General features: G+C 41.2%; 1 protein-coding gene across 1 annotated transcript in view; it reads right to left on the bottom strand.

Moving 5' to 3' along the window:
- Positions 1-13,395, bottom strand: part of LOC109431794 (coiled-coil domain-containing protein 174) — a 35,509-nt gene extending 22,114 nt beyond the window's left edge. The window contains exons 1-3 of the mRNA XM_019708060.3: positions 13,224-13,395; positions 12,712-13,160; positions 12,355-12,653 (exon numbers count right to left, since the gene is read on the bottom strand). Coding sequence (XP_019563605.3) covers positions 12,355-12,653; positions 12,712-13,160; positions 13,224-13,265 — 790 coding nt within the window. The 5' untranslated portion in view covers positions 13,266-13,395. The remainder of the gene's footprint in view (positions 1-12,354; positions 12,654-12,711; positions 13,161-13,223) is intronic.

The following is a 13,395-nucleotide window of genomic DNA, read 5'->3' as shown; positions in this document are numbered from 1 at the left end:
TAATTGAGTTAGCTTTAAAAATTAAAATTTTAGTTTTAAACATTTTATCAGTTTACCGAATAAACATAAATATTTTTGTTTCAAACGAACGAAATTTGTATCCGTGCATTTCTCCATTTATTTATCTAAAAAATCTTCTATAAACTTAATTACTTTCAGTCCTGGGCACCCACGGCAGAGAGCCGATTCGAAAGATTTCCATCCTGGGCGATTGCCAGCCATCGCCTTGACCTGTGGCTAGGTCAAATTTCTGCCGACTTGCTTGATTTCATTGCTAAGGCTGCGCCGCCATGAGCCTCTGGGTCTGCCTCTGCTGCGATGTCCTGCTGGGTTCCAGTCTAACGCCTGTTTGCAGATTTCGTTTCCGCCCCTGCGTAGAGTGTGGCCGACCCACCTCCACTTTCGCTCCCGAATTTCTGTCGCTATCGGCTTTTGATGACATCGACAATGGGGCTCCACGTTGGAGATCCAATTGTGAGGCCACCATGCACGAATTATATACCGCAGGCATCTATTGATGAAGACCTGCAGCCGTTGAGTGCTCTCCACTGATACACACCACGTTTCTCTGGCGCATAGCAGCACAGATTTCACATTCGAGTAAAAAATTCCGATTTTGGTTCGTGGACTGATCTGGTTGTTTTTCCATACATTTGTTCAACTCGCAACGGCAGCCCTCGCCTTCTTGATCCGTGCACCTATGTCGATCTTGGTGCCGCCATCGGCCGCCATTTGACTACCAAGATATTGGAAGCGTTCAACATTCTCCACTGATTGCCCATCTACCGTAAAGCTGGAAGGGTTGACCGTGTTTACATCCAACGATTTGGGCCTGTTGACGTTGATGGTAAGACCTGCCGCTGAGGAGCGATTGGCAAGATCATCGAGCTTGCTCTGCATACAAGAGCGCCGTTGAGCTAGGAGAGCAACGTTATCAGCCAATTCGAAGTCATTTAAAGACTGCCCCAGAAAGTATGGACGCACCTAGTCTTCAATTGTTTGGGCCTGATCGATGGTTCTTGTTTCGGGTTTCGGTTTGGCTGTTTCTGCTTACTATGAGATCGAAAATTTAAACGTTCTTTGCCACGATGAACATTGGAATTCGAAATGATAACTTTTTTGGTCATACCCCGCTCTGTGTGAGTTAGAAGGTTTTTTCTTGTGCTCAAACACCTTCATTGTTTGTTTATCCAAACGAGGATTAGCAGGATCTTTATAATTCATCCAATTTTTGCCTATGCTTAAACATGGTATCCCCACTATGGTTGCTGATTGCTGCTTGCACGACTTTCTCACTTACTCCCACAATATTTTGCTCATTTCCTAAGTGACCTTTCAAACTCTGTACTTCGTTTGTGCACATTTTTTCGATGATGTTTCGCTGAAAGCTCATGTATTTTGAAACAAATTGAAGGAATCACAAAAGCTGATATACAAATGCTGAGAAAATAGGTTGACCAACAGGATGTAGTTTTCAAAAAGAACTAGTCATCAATAGTTTTGAATTGCCAGTATTTTCTTACTGCGTCCATACTTTCTGGACCGGTCTTTAGGTGCTCCATGGTAATGGGCTGCTACAGCAATCCACGATTTGGTTCACGGTCAATCGCACCCTCGTGGATTACGATGAGGAACAGTAGCGGTGATAGTATACATCCTTGCCTCACTCCAGCAACGACCCGGCTGGGATCGGACAAAACACCGTTGTGCAGTACTCTGCACGAAAATGCCCTGTACTGTGCTTCAATGAGGCCGATGATTTTCTCAGGGAAACCCTTGCGCCTGCGAACTTCCCACATGTTTCCGTGATTGAGACGCTCGAAAGCTTTTTCGTAATCAATAAACACCAGGTAGAGAGACTCTTGGAATTCCCTGATTTGCTCCAGAATGATACGGAGCGTGACAATATGGTCCACACAGGATCGTCCGACACGGAATCCTGCTTGCTGTCGTCGGAGAGTTGCGTCAATCTTCTCCTGTATCCGGTTTAGGAGAGGACTTTGAGAACGATACACAGTAACATGATGCCCGTAGTGATGCCCAACTATCGCATACCCTTCTTGGTTACCTTTACTAAGACGCCTTACATCCAGTCGGCCGGAAATGTCGCGGTTTCTCATATGTTGCAGAATAATTGATGCAGTAGTTGTGCGGATTCTTCTATAAACGACTCCAGTAATTCCACAGAAAAAATCTCCAGGGCTTTCTCCACCAGCAATTCCTCTGGACACTCCTGCCGAGATTGCTCTAACAATTTCTACAGCAATTGCTTTAGAATTCCATCGGGAATTTTATCTGGGATGCCTTTCAAAATTCCTCCAGAGTTTCTTCTGGGAATTAATCGAAGAATTCTGAAAATTTCTTCACGGATTCCTCTGAGGATTCTTCCAGAGATGTCTTTAAGAATTTCTCCATGGATTCTTCTGGGAACTCATCCATGGATTTCTCCAGGATCTCTTTCAGGGTTTGCGTGGATGCAAATGAATCTCGTTATGCCCACACAATTATTCGTTCAATAACTAGCAACATGAAGATAATGTTTTTTTTTTAATGTGGACTGATACGTACTATCAGTGAAATTTCTGTTTTCTAGATCTACCCAGGATGCATTTGGAAAGAAAATGCTAATTATGTCAATGGCGATTTTAATGTGGAAATAGGGTAACCAATATAATTTGGACCCCCATATATTTTGGACCCTCTGTTTCCTATTATCATAACTTACACAGGTTTAATGATGAGATGGACATTTTTAGAATCATTCGCTAAATAAGATCGCTCTGCACGAGCAGCAATCATTTCCTCACTGGAAATATCCTTATTTGCCTGGAAATAATTGTTTGCCAATGTCGTCATCCGTGCGAGTTTCGCATCATGTTTACAAAAAGAGATTGCGGTGCTGAGGAAACTTGCAGATGTAAACAAAAACGTTTATCATTCTAGCGCATTAAATTCGCAAAGTTCGTCTAATCAGCCTTTGCCAATCAAGTAATTAGGATGTGATCCAGCATATTCAAGCGGCAAATTCTTCCAAAATAGTTTCAAACGAGTTTAAACACCGGGTGTCCAAAATATATACTAAAAAGGGTCCAAAATATATTGGGGTGTCCAAAACAGTGAAAACTGATGCTTCAAAAATCAGTTATTTTCATCAAATTTTCAGTCAGAAATGACCTTGTGGATATTTTTAACGGACAGTGGAGACTTTTACGAACATACTAACGTCATGATTATGTGTAAATACCCTCTGAATCTGTTTGATTTTGAATTAAATTCAAACCAATGTCCTCTAGGGGTCCAAAATTCAACCGTTACCCTATTGGTTCGAATTGAAGAAGATTGAATTTTAAGACCAAAATCACATCCCCTTAAAGAGTGGAGCATTTCAGCAGCACATGTATCACAAGCAAAACATAAACAATGGTTACGATCACAGCTTCGCGTGCAGACAGAAATCCGACGGCCACATGAATAATTACTGACAATGGCATAAGCAATCAGCTTAATCGTGAAACATCCCTCCGATGACAACCGACCGACAGTGAGTAAGGGGAGAATATATTATTCATCGGTGCAGAAATCATAAACGCTCCGGTCAGAGCCAGCCAGCAATCGACGAAAGGCGACATGAGTCGAGGCTCTCCCCAACCTGAGAATAATTGTTTTAGGATAATTTTCGCTAAAGGCTCGCACGCAGTTATATAGTCGCATCGAAGTGGGTGGTCCGACATGTGGAACGAACGGAAATTAACCAGACCGAGAGGCGGAGGCTATCAGACACGGCATTGTTTCTAGTGTAGTGTGGATCCGATGGCTGGAGGTTTTAAGCATAGAATGTCATCACATCAGAGTGATGTGCCAGCTGATGATGGAACACGACCTCTCTAGATATCGTGTTCGGCAACTGGACGGACATAGGTATGGTACATGCGGAGATTCCGTTGCGATATGCACTAGAACCCGACGAAAACGTTTACGCTTCAAACTTATCCTATATGGATGTACCGTATGCTATGTCGGAAACACGTTCCGTTCAAACATGTTCCAGTAGTATGGGACAAACATCGAATCCTCGCTCCAGTCGACTTTTTTGAATCCATTTAGGTCCCATATGAACTGTACAAAATTTCAGCGCAATCGGTGAAACTATAATTTAGCGCAAGCAGTTCAAAGTTTTCATAGGATTTACTATGGGAAAAGTTACACTTTCAGATAAAAAATCCCAGAGGTCGCCCCTTGTCCCCTTAATTCAAATCGATCAATGCTTCTTGTAGAAAAATCATTTATGAAACTTTCCTTCGAACACCGCAAAACGATTGGATGCTTGTGGAAAAAGTTATAGATTTATTACCGATTAGTGATCGAACGAACGGCTTTTTGTTTTGTTTTATTAGCAGCACTGTAGCTGCTCCCTTGGCTGCTGCTGTTTCTGCACGCTCGCGTCAGAATACCCATTTTTTCATTGCTATCTCTGTCGCTCTTCAAGAGGCTCCATTTAAAAATACCCATTTATAAGTTGGGCCGCCCAACTTGAAAATGGGTATTTTTAAATGGAGCCTCTTGAAGAGCGACAGAGATAGCAATGAAAAAATGGGTATTCTGACGGGTGCGTGTGGGGGTGGTGATGCCTCCCGCCACCCCATGCAACAACGGCAGCAGCAGTGCTGCTGATAAAACAAAACAAAAAGCCGTTCGTTGGATTACTAATCGGTAATAAATCAATAACTTTTTCCACAAGCATCCAATCGTTTTGCGGTCTTCGAAGGAAAGTTTCGTAAATGTTATTTCTACAAGAAGCATTGATCGATTTGAATTAAGGAGACAAAGGGCGACCTCTGGGATTTTTTGTTTGAAAGTGTAACTTTTCCCATAGTAAATCCTATGCAAACTTTGAACCGCTTGCGCTAAATTATGGTTTCACCGATTGCGCTGAAATTTTGTACAGTTCATATGGGGCCTAAATGGGATCTAAAAAGTCGACTGGAGCGAGGATTTATTTTTTTCATACAAGCGTGTCCCACACTAATGTTCCAGTCAGTCGTGTTGTTGCATCTGCATACTGATTCTCCGGATTCTGAACATCAGTGCCACGCTTCACAGTGAAAAACTGTGCCCCTGGAAGTGCCTTGTTGTCCAATATGGCATACGTTTTATCATCCATGATTATGCACAAATAATTTTTGCTCAAAACATCGTCGTACAGTTTCCAAGCCCGAGTTTTCACATTATCCGCCAGAATTTGACTGTTTCTTGGGCATTTCTGTTTTGGGTAAGTCTTCAAGGAATTACGCTCCTTGGCGCGCTGAACTATACCAATAGTCGTTCCACACTTTTTTGCGCAATCTATGATAAATACCTCCTTTTTTCTTTTGAAGATTTTGCAAATTTTGCTGTCCAAACTTGACTTGGACGCACCTGATTTTCTGTCGCGTCCGGGTGAGTCTATCAGTGTGTTATGCATACCGAATCGTTTGACAGCATTTTGGACAGAAAAAACGCTAACACCTCCAACTTTTGCTAATTTTCATAGCGATAATCATTTTTCTTAGCAGTACCTGGTCACAATCGATTTTCGCTTCTCATCCGTAAACACTTGAGGAACAACTTTAACTTATAATGAAGGTTATGTTTTGTTTACAACGCTAGCAACACATAAACACACAGCAGTTGTCAAAATAAGACTTAGTCTTTTTAATATAGGGCCTCAAAGGTGTATTCATAATTAACGATACAGTCCTTATGATGAATATTGTGTACTTATTAGAGACATCTTTTCTCGTAGATATCGCCGAAAATTTTGTAATAAAAAAAACCTATACCCAATAATACATACTTGCCGAATTTTTGTTTCTTTTTGCCGAGGTCAGCACAATCAAGTAATGTTTTAATGCCGAAAATCAGTATAACAGTCTCATATTGATTTATCAACACTCAGATAGCCCAGTTCGGAAAGTAAAAATATGTGTATACATAAAGACATCGCTCACGCGGATATAATTACATGTTATACATTCTTTTCTCAAATAATTAATTCAATAATCTAAATCTTGTACAGTTACACCAGATTTTTTTTTGAACTGGTCGGTTTTTGCTATTGCAACAGGATCAAAACTGACTAAGTTATAGCAAAAAATAAACGCCCCGCGCAAAACAAAAAGCGTGTGCATTTTATCTTATAGATGAAACGATCATTTCACTACCCACATCCAAAGAAGCGCTTCAACATACAAGCGACTTCATCGATCAAATCACGCGAGTCGTTGATGCGCACGAAATAGGCGAAAAAGGATGTGAAAACAACATGCGCACCCTCATTGAAAACCTCATGCACTATGGCCTATAAAACATCCCTCTTCTCATCTCATAACTTATCGCATCCGATCGCATCTCACCTTACCCACTATGGTCACAGCCTAAGACGAAATGCATCCCCGCAACTTCGACATCGTGGCGTTGCAGGAACTTTGTTGGACTGGACAGAAAGTGTGGAAAAGCGAGCATCGAGCGGCTACCTTCTACCAAAGCTGTGGCACCACCAATGAACTGGGAACAGGGTTTATGGTGTTAGGCAAGATGCGACAACGTGTGATCGGGTGGCAGCCGATCAACGCAAGGATATGCATGTTGAGAGTTAAGAGCCGTTTCTTCAACTACAGCATCATCAACGTCCACTGCCCACATGAAGAGAATCCTGATGATTAGAAAGAAGTGTTCTACGCGCAGTTAGAGCAAACATACGATGGTTACTCACCGCGTGACGTGAAAATCGTTGTCGGCGACATGAACACACAAACGTCCCAAACGGAGGATAACGTGCCTCTGGAGCCGGCCTTCTGATAACAGTGGCCCTACCAACGGAAGAGCAGCTTGGCGCAGCTACACTTGAAGATGGCTGGAGGAACATCCGATCCGCCATAGGTAGTACCGCGGCTACAGCACTAGGCTTCGCGACTCCGAATCACAGAAACGACTGGTACGACGGCGAATGTGGACAGTTGAAAAACGAGAAGAATGCAGCATGGGCTAGAATGCTGCAACACCGTGCGAGAGTGAATGAGACACTTTACAGACAGGCGCGGAACAGGCAGAACTCAGTCTTCCGGATGAAGAAGCGCCAGCAGGAAGAACTAGATCGCGAAGCGATGCAAGAGCTGTACCGTGCTTAGAATACACGAAAGTTCTACGAGAAGCTGAACCGCTAGCGCAGAGGCTTTGTGCCACAAACTGACATGTGCCGAGATAATCACGGGAATATTCTCACGAACAAGCGTGAGGTGGTCGAGAGGTGGCGGCAGTATAACGATGAGCACCTCAATGGTGACGTTGCAAGCACCGAAGGTGGCGTGGTAACAGATCTAGGAGTACGTGCGCAGAACGAAAGATCTCCAGCCCCTAACCTCCACGAAATTGAGGAGGTTGGCCGGCTAAAAAACAACAAAGCCGCTGGAACAGATCAACTATTAAGCGAGTTACTAAAATACGGTGGAGAAGCACTGGTGAGAGAACTACACTGGGTCTTACCAAGATTTGTGAGGAGGGGAAGTATTACCTAAGGAGTGGATGGAAGGAATCATGTGTCCCATCTACAAAAAGGGAGGCAAGTAGGATTGCGGGAACTATCGCGCGATCACACTACTGAGCGCTGCCTACAAGATACTCTCTCAAATATTATGCCGCCGTCTATCACCGATTGCAAGAGAGTTCGTGGGGCAATATCAGGCTGGATTCATGGGTGAACGCGCTACAACGGACCCGATATTCGCCAACCGCCAGGTGTTGCAGAAATGCCGTGAATACAACGTGCCCACACATCACTTGTTCATCGATTTCAAATCGGCGTATGATACAATCGATCGAGAACAGCTATGGCAGATTATGCACGAATACGGATTCCCGTTTATGATACGATAAACCAATGCGACGATGGATCGAGTGATGTGCGTAGTTCGAGTATCGAGTCCTTTCGAATCTCGCAGAGGGTTACGGCAAGGTGATGGTATTTCGTGCTTGCTGTTTAACATTGCTTTTAGAGGGTGTAATAAGGAGAGCGGGGATGAACACGAATGGAACGTTTTTCAGCTGCTCCGTTGATTCTATAACATTCCCCAGAATTCCATTCCCCAGAAAACCATTTCCCAGAATGTATCATTCCCCAGAATGTACCATTTCCTAGAAATCCATTCCCCAGAATGTACCATTGCCCAGAAAAGTTTAATATAGTCTGCTAAAAAGTATAATTCGATACATAAACAGTACAATGTTGATCATAATGATATATTATAGGCAAGGATTTTAACACTTAGTGTTATTACGCGCAAATATCTATTTCTTATACGGTATATGTAACAAATTAAGGTAAAAAATGTATACATACATACATATCCATAAAATATTCTACAATGGTTCAAACGTTTAATTACCATTGTATACAGTTGCATGTTGATCCTTAAACCTACAGTAGACGTTCGATAACTGCAACATGTTTACGTTTCACTTATCGAATGAAATTCGATAACTGCAACAGCTGACAGATGTCAAAGAACTGTCAGTAGCTGCAGAATGCAGTCAATGTGCATTTAGAAAACATCGCACTGCAACAAAATTGCATGCGAAAACATCGCATCGCTATTGACGTTTGATTTTGACGGACAGCGGTGCGATAACTGCAAAATTATTATACTTAGCGGACTTGCAGTTAAAAAGCATTGCAGTTAAACCGTTTGCATCGAGCGAACGTCTAATGTATCTTGAAAGTTCACAAACTGTCATCATTCCAGTTGCTATAAAATGTTTTGTTCTTGACAGATTTGTGAAAATTGTGCAGCACTTGTTTCACGATGAATTGCGTTTTAAAAGTGATGTGCAAAAACGCATTTTCTTTCGATGTTGTTCAGTGTACAAGATGCTAATGGACCAGTTTATGGCCGGTTTATGCTAAAACTGACCACGTTTTTCTACGCAAATGGTTGGAGTGATCCATTCCAATGGCTGTTCCTAATTATTCGCTTCAAAGGCCCTTCATTCATGCGGTATGAGAAGGGCTTTTATCATTATTCCAATACTATGGAATAGAAAAAGTGAACATATAAGCAGTTTTAATGCCAACAATTCGTATAACAACTCAAAAATATTTTTAATGAAGAATATTGTGCATAAATAAAATAAAATAAAATAAAATAAAATAAAATAGAATAAAAAATATTTTTAATGAAGAAGGAAAAAAGTATCATTATTTTCTTTTCGGCATTCAAAAACCCAACAATGTTCCTTCTTTTTAAACTATACTTTTCTTAGAATTAAGGCAATTAGTATTTTTTTTTGAAATTATAACTGTTTACATTTTCAACATAGGTTCTCCCTTCTTTTCTACATAGGCTGTTAAATTGCTGTTATATATATTATATATTTTTTCAAATTTCTAAACACCTGTGCTTGTGGTGCCGATAACTACCTAAACATTGTAACTCGAAAGAACAGCCTATGTAGAAAAGAAGGGAAAATCTATGTTGAAAAAGTAAGCAGTTGTGATGCCGTGCAATTCGAAAGAACAGCTTATGCAGCAAAGAAGGAAAAATCTATGTTGAAAATGAAAGCAGTTATAATTCTAATATTTGTACCAATTGGCTTCTTTAGCGGTGTTGAGATAACTCCATATTCTGAATCTGCATGCAAAACTGAGCCGAAATCCAAATTTTCATCAATTTTGGTGCCCGGGAACCTATTTAAAAATCAATTTGAAGTTTGTATGTGAGCGATTTGTCGAATCCTCCCTCGTCGCATTTTGTACTGGGTGGAGCTGTCAAACAGTTACCCAGCTGTCAAAAGGTGATTTCAAAAAATCGCTTTGAAATTGAATTTAGGTACCAAAATAAAGTTCTAAAAATCTGAAAAAAATCATAGTGGCTCAGAAAAAGGTGCTCTTTCGTATAAAATCATAAAATCGACACATTTTTATTTATTAAAAAACCCAATTGCCTAAGTTCTAAAAAAAGCTTGTTAAAAAAAAGGAACAGTGTTGGGTTTTTGAATGCCGAAAGGCAAACAATGTCACCACAGACAAACAGACGTAACACTTCGAACATTTTTCGATTCAAATTTTAGTCTCGGAAACAGGTTCGTTTAATTCTAAAAGGACTGAATTTGGCCAACCATCAACTGTTGCAGTAGTGAGCAAACGTCAAACTCGAACAAAAACGAAGCGAGCGCCGCGGATTGGCAGTTGGTCAACCCTCAAATTTTCAAATAAACCAGTAAATCGATGTACGATCACCGACAAAGTACGATGGCAATTATCAGAGTGTTACGTTTCGTTCTTCGTTAAAAAAATGTTTGAGTCGTTATAAGAGTTGTTGGCATTACAACTGCTTATACGTTCAACAACAATTTTCCCTTCTTTTGCATAGGCTGTTCTTTCGAGTTGCACTTTTCAGGAAATTATCGGCATTGCTACTCCTTACTTTTTTAACAGAGATTCTTCCTTCTTTTTTGCATAGGCTGCTCTTTAGAATTGCACTTTTCAGGAAATTATGGGCATTACAGCCTCCACCGGTGTTAAAATTGCTAAAATATTAATTGAATATTTTTTTCAAATTTCTAAACACCTGTGCTTGTGGTGCCGATAATTACCTGAATAGTGTAACTCGAAAGAACAGCCTATACAGAAAAGAAGGGAAAATGTATGTTGAAAAAGTAAGCAGTTGCGATGCCAATAATTATACCAATAGCCTAAATTGTAAAGGCAAATCATGCTTATTTCCAAAGTTTTTTTTTGTCAAATAAGAATTTTTGGCAGGATGTTTCTTCCGGTGATACGAATAAATCGACACTGATTTTTCATTTGGGCCTAACTGACATTTTCGAGTTCTCTTCATCGATCCTCTCTTTGTGTTATCACAGAATGTGAATTGAGTTTTCTCAAATTTAGGAAAAAAAACTTACTATAGGGGTATCGCTACTTGTTTGTAGCCGGTTGTTTGGCGTAGCGTTGTCGGGTTTGGTAGATGTAGTCTGGAAGGTGATCATCGGTTGATGTGTGGGAGTTCTTAATACTTAACAGCGTGTGTTTAGCTTGTGTTGACTATTTGTGGGTAGATGGTGAGGATTTAGTTTTCTACGTTCGGATTTATCACTTACCCAGAAAAAACTAGAAAAGGACAAGCAAATTCTTTTTAATTCCACTACTTTGCTTATCTTAACCCTCGAGCGATAGCGCTGTTGTATTTTGTTCTTCTTCTTCTTCTTTTTGGCTCGACGTCCCCACAGGGACTTGGCCTGCCTCGCTTCAACTTAGTGTTCTTTGAGCACTTCCACAGTTATTAATTGAAGGGCTTTCTTTGCCTGCCATTGCATGAATTTGTATATTGTGAGGCAAGTACAATGATACACTATGCCCAGGAAGTCGAGAAAATTTTCCCGACCGGAACGGGAATCGAACCCGCCGTCTTCGGATTGGCGATATCCACTAGGCTAATTGGAGACCCCTGTATTTTGTACAACACGTTAAAAAAATCTCGCTTTTTGTACTCAGCATAAGCGAGGTGCTGGCGGTGCTGATCAACTGCGCGAGTTACGGAAGGTTAAAAGTTTCAAAGTGATAGTGAATTAGGTTTTTAAATTTCGAAAAATGTTTTAATTTTTTCATTTTATACGAAAGAGCACCTTTGTCTGAGCCTCTATGATTCTTTCAGATTTTTAGAATCTTATTTTGATACCTAAAATCTATTTCAAAGAGATTTTTTGAAATCACCTTTTGACAGATAGGCAACTGATTGACAATAGGTTTCCGGGCACCAAAATTCATGAAAATTTGAATTTCGGCTCAGTTTGGCATGCAGATTCAGAATATAAAATTATGTATCTCTTTCTCAACACCACTAAAGAAGCCAAAAATGATGTTCACTACCGATCCGTTTGGCACAAGAAGGCGTGGAGATATGAATGCGATAGCTGCGCCATCTCTAATTTATTGCCAGTTAGGTTTCGTTAGGGGCTGTCCATTAATTACGTAAGGGTTTATAGAGGGAGGGGGGGTTTGAGAAACCTTACGCGCCATACAAAAATATTTGGGTTCTCCTACAAAAAAATCTTACAAAGGGGGGTGGGAGTGTCCAAAAATCGTAAAATTTCCCTTACGTAATTAATGGACAGCCCCTTATTGAAATGACGGTTGAGAGGATTTACACGCAGTTCGTATGCTAGCATAGACGTATGTTAACTGTGGGTTTTCCTAGACCCGATATATTTGTAAGATGGTTTACGATTAATAAATACATAGAGGGTTTCCGTGGCAATCTCGTGTATGGTGGAAAGCCACGTTAACGAGGATTTGAGATTGAAGATAAAACAGGTACTCACCATCGAACAGCACATCCTGGTAGTGCACCGAATCCTTGTCCAAGTTTTCCGCCTCCTGTTTGGCCCACTGTTCTCGCATCTCGCGAAACCGATCCCCGATGGTGTCCTCGGTGATGGCCATCGACGGAACTGGTGGCCCTATCAATTCCCCATCATCTTCGTCGTCGTCTGCCTGTCTATCGTTACCAGCTCCATCTCTTTTGGCATCCCGTGCCATTTCCCTGTCCCGCCGCAAACAGTCTTCCAATTCTTTCCTTCGACATTTGCGACTACGACCAAGGAAATCGGTATATTCGACCCTTGAAACAAAAACTAAATTAATAAATCTGAATTTTATTGGCACTGTGCTCTACTTACCAATCCCCATCCAGACTGGTTGCATCGATCCTAGGCCTTCTGGATGGTTCATCCTCTTCGGATGAAACCGAACCGTCCGAGCTACTGTAACGTGCATCCTCCAGCAGCACCGGCTTGTCGGTTTGCTTTTTCTGATTGAACATCACCAGACAGTTCTCGTCGCTGTTGAGCGAACCACCGGAGGCAACCATCCGATCATAGTACTTGGCCTTCGACTCCAGGATCTGTTTCGAGCGGATCAGCTCGGCCGAATCTTCCAGCTCGATGATGGTACTTGCGGGTTTATCATTTTTGCGTTTTGAGGAAGAGAGTGAAGATGACGACGAGGAACCTGGTGGTTTCTCCGGCTTGGGAACCTTTTTCGGCACGAAATCATCGATTGAGGTGAATGCCTTGGCCCTGGATACTTCCTCCTGTTTACGAAGTAATTCCGCTTTCAAGCTAAGCAACTGGTGGGAATGGGTACGAAATTAATGCAAATTGAAGTGAAATTAGCCAGAGCAAGTACTTACCGATGATTTATCGATATCTATCTTTCGATTTGGATCATTCATGGTTAATTCAATAAATTAGTTAATCAATTATCGTACAAAACTACTACAAAAATAACTGTGAACGTTTACAGTGCGCAAAACCCGCAAAACTAGACAAAAATTACAGCATTTTTGTTTGTCAACAACAAAC

The sequence above is a fragment of the Aedes albopictus genome, chromosome 3, assembly GCF_035046485.1.
Source record: "Aedes albopictus strain Foshan chromosome 3, AalbF5, whole genome shotgun sequence".
NCBI lineage: Eukaryota > Metazoa > Arthropoda > Insecta > Diptera > Culicidae > Aedes > Aedes albopictus.
The sequence above is the reverse complement of the archived record's forward strand: the minus strand, read 5'-3'. Positions and strand labels throughout refer to the sequence as shown.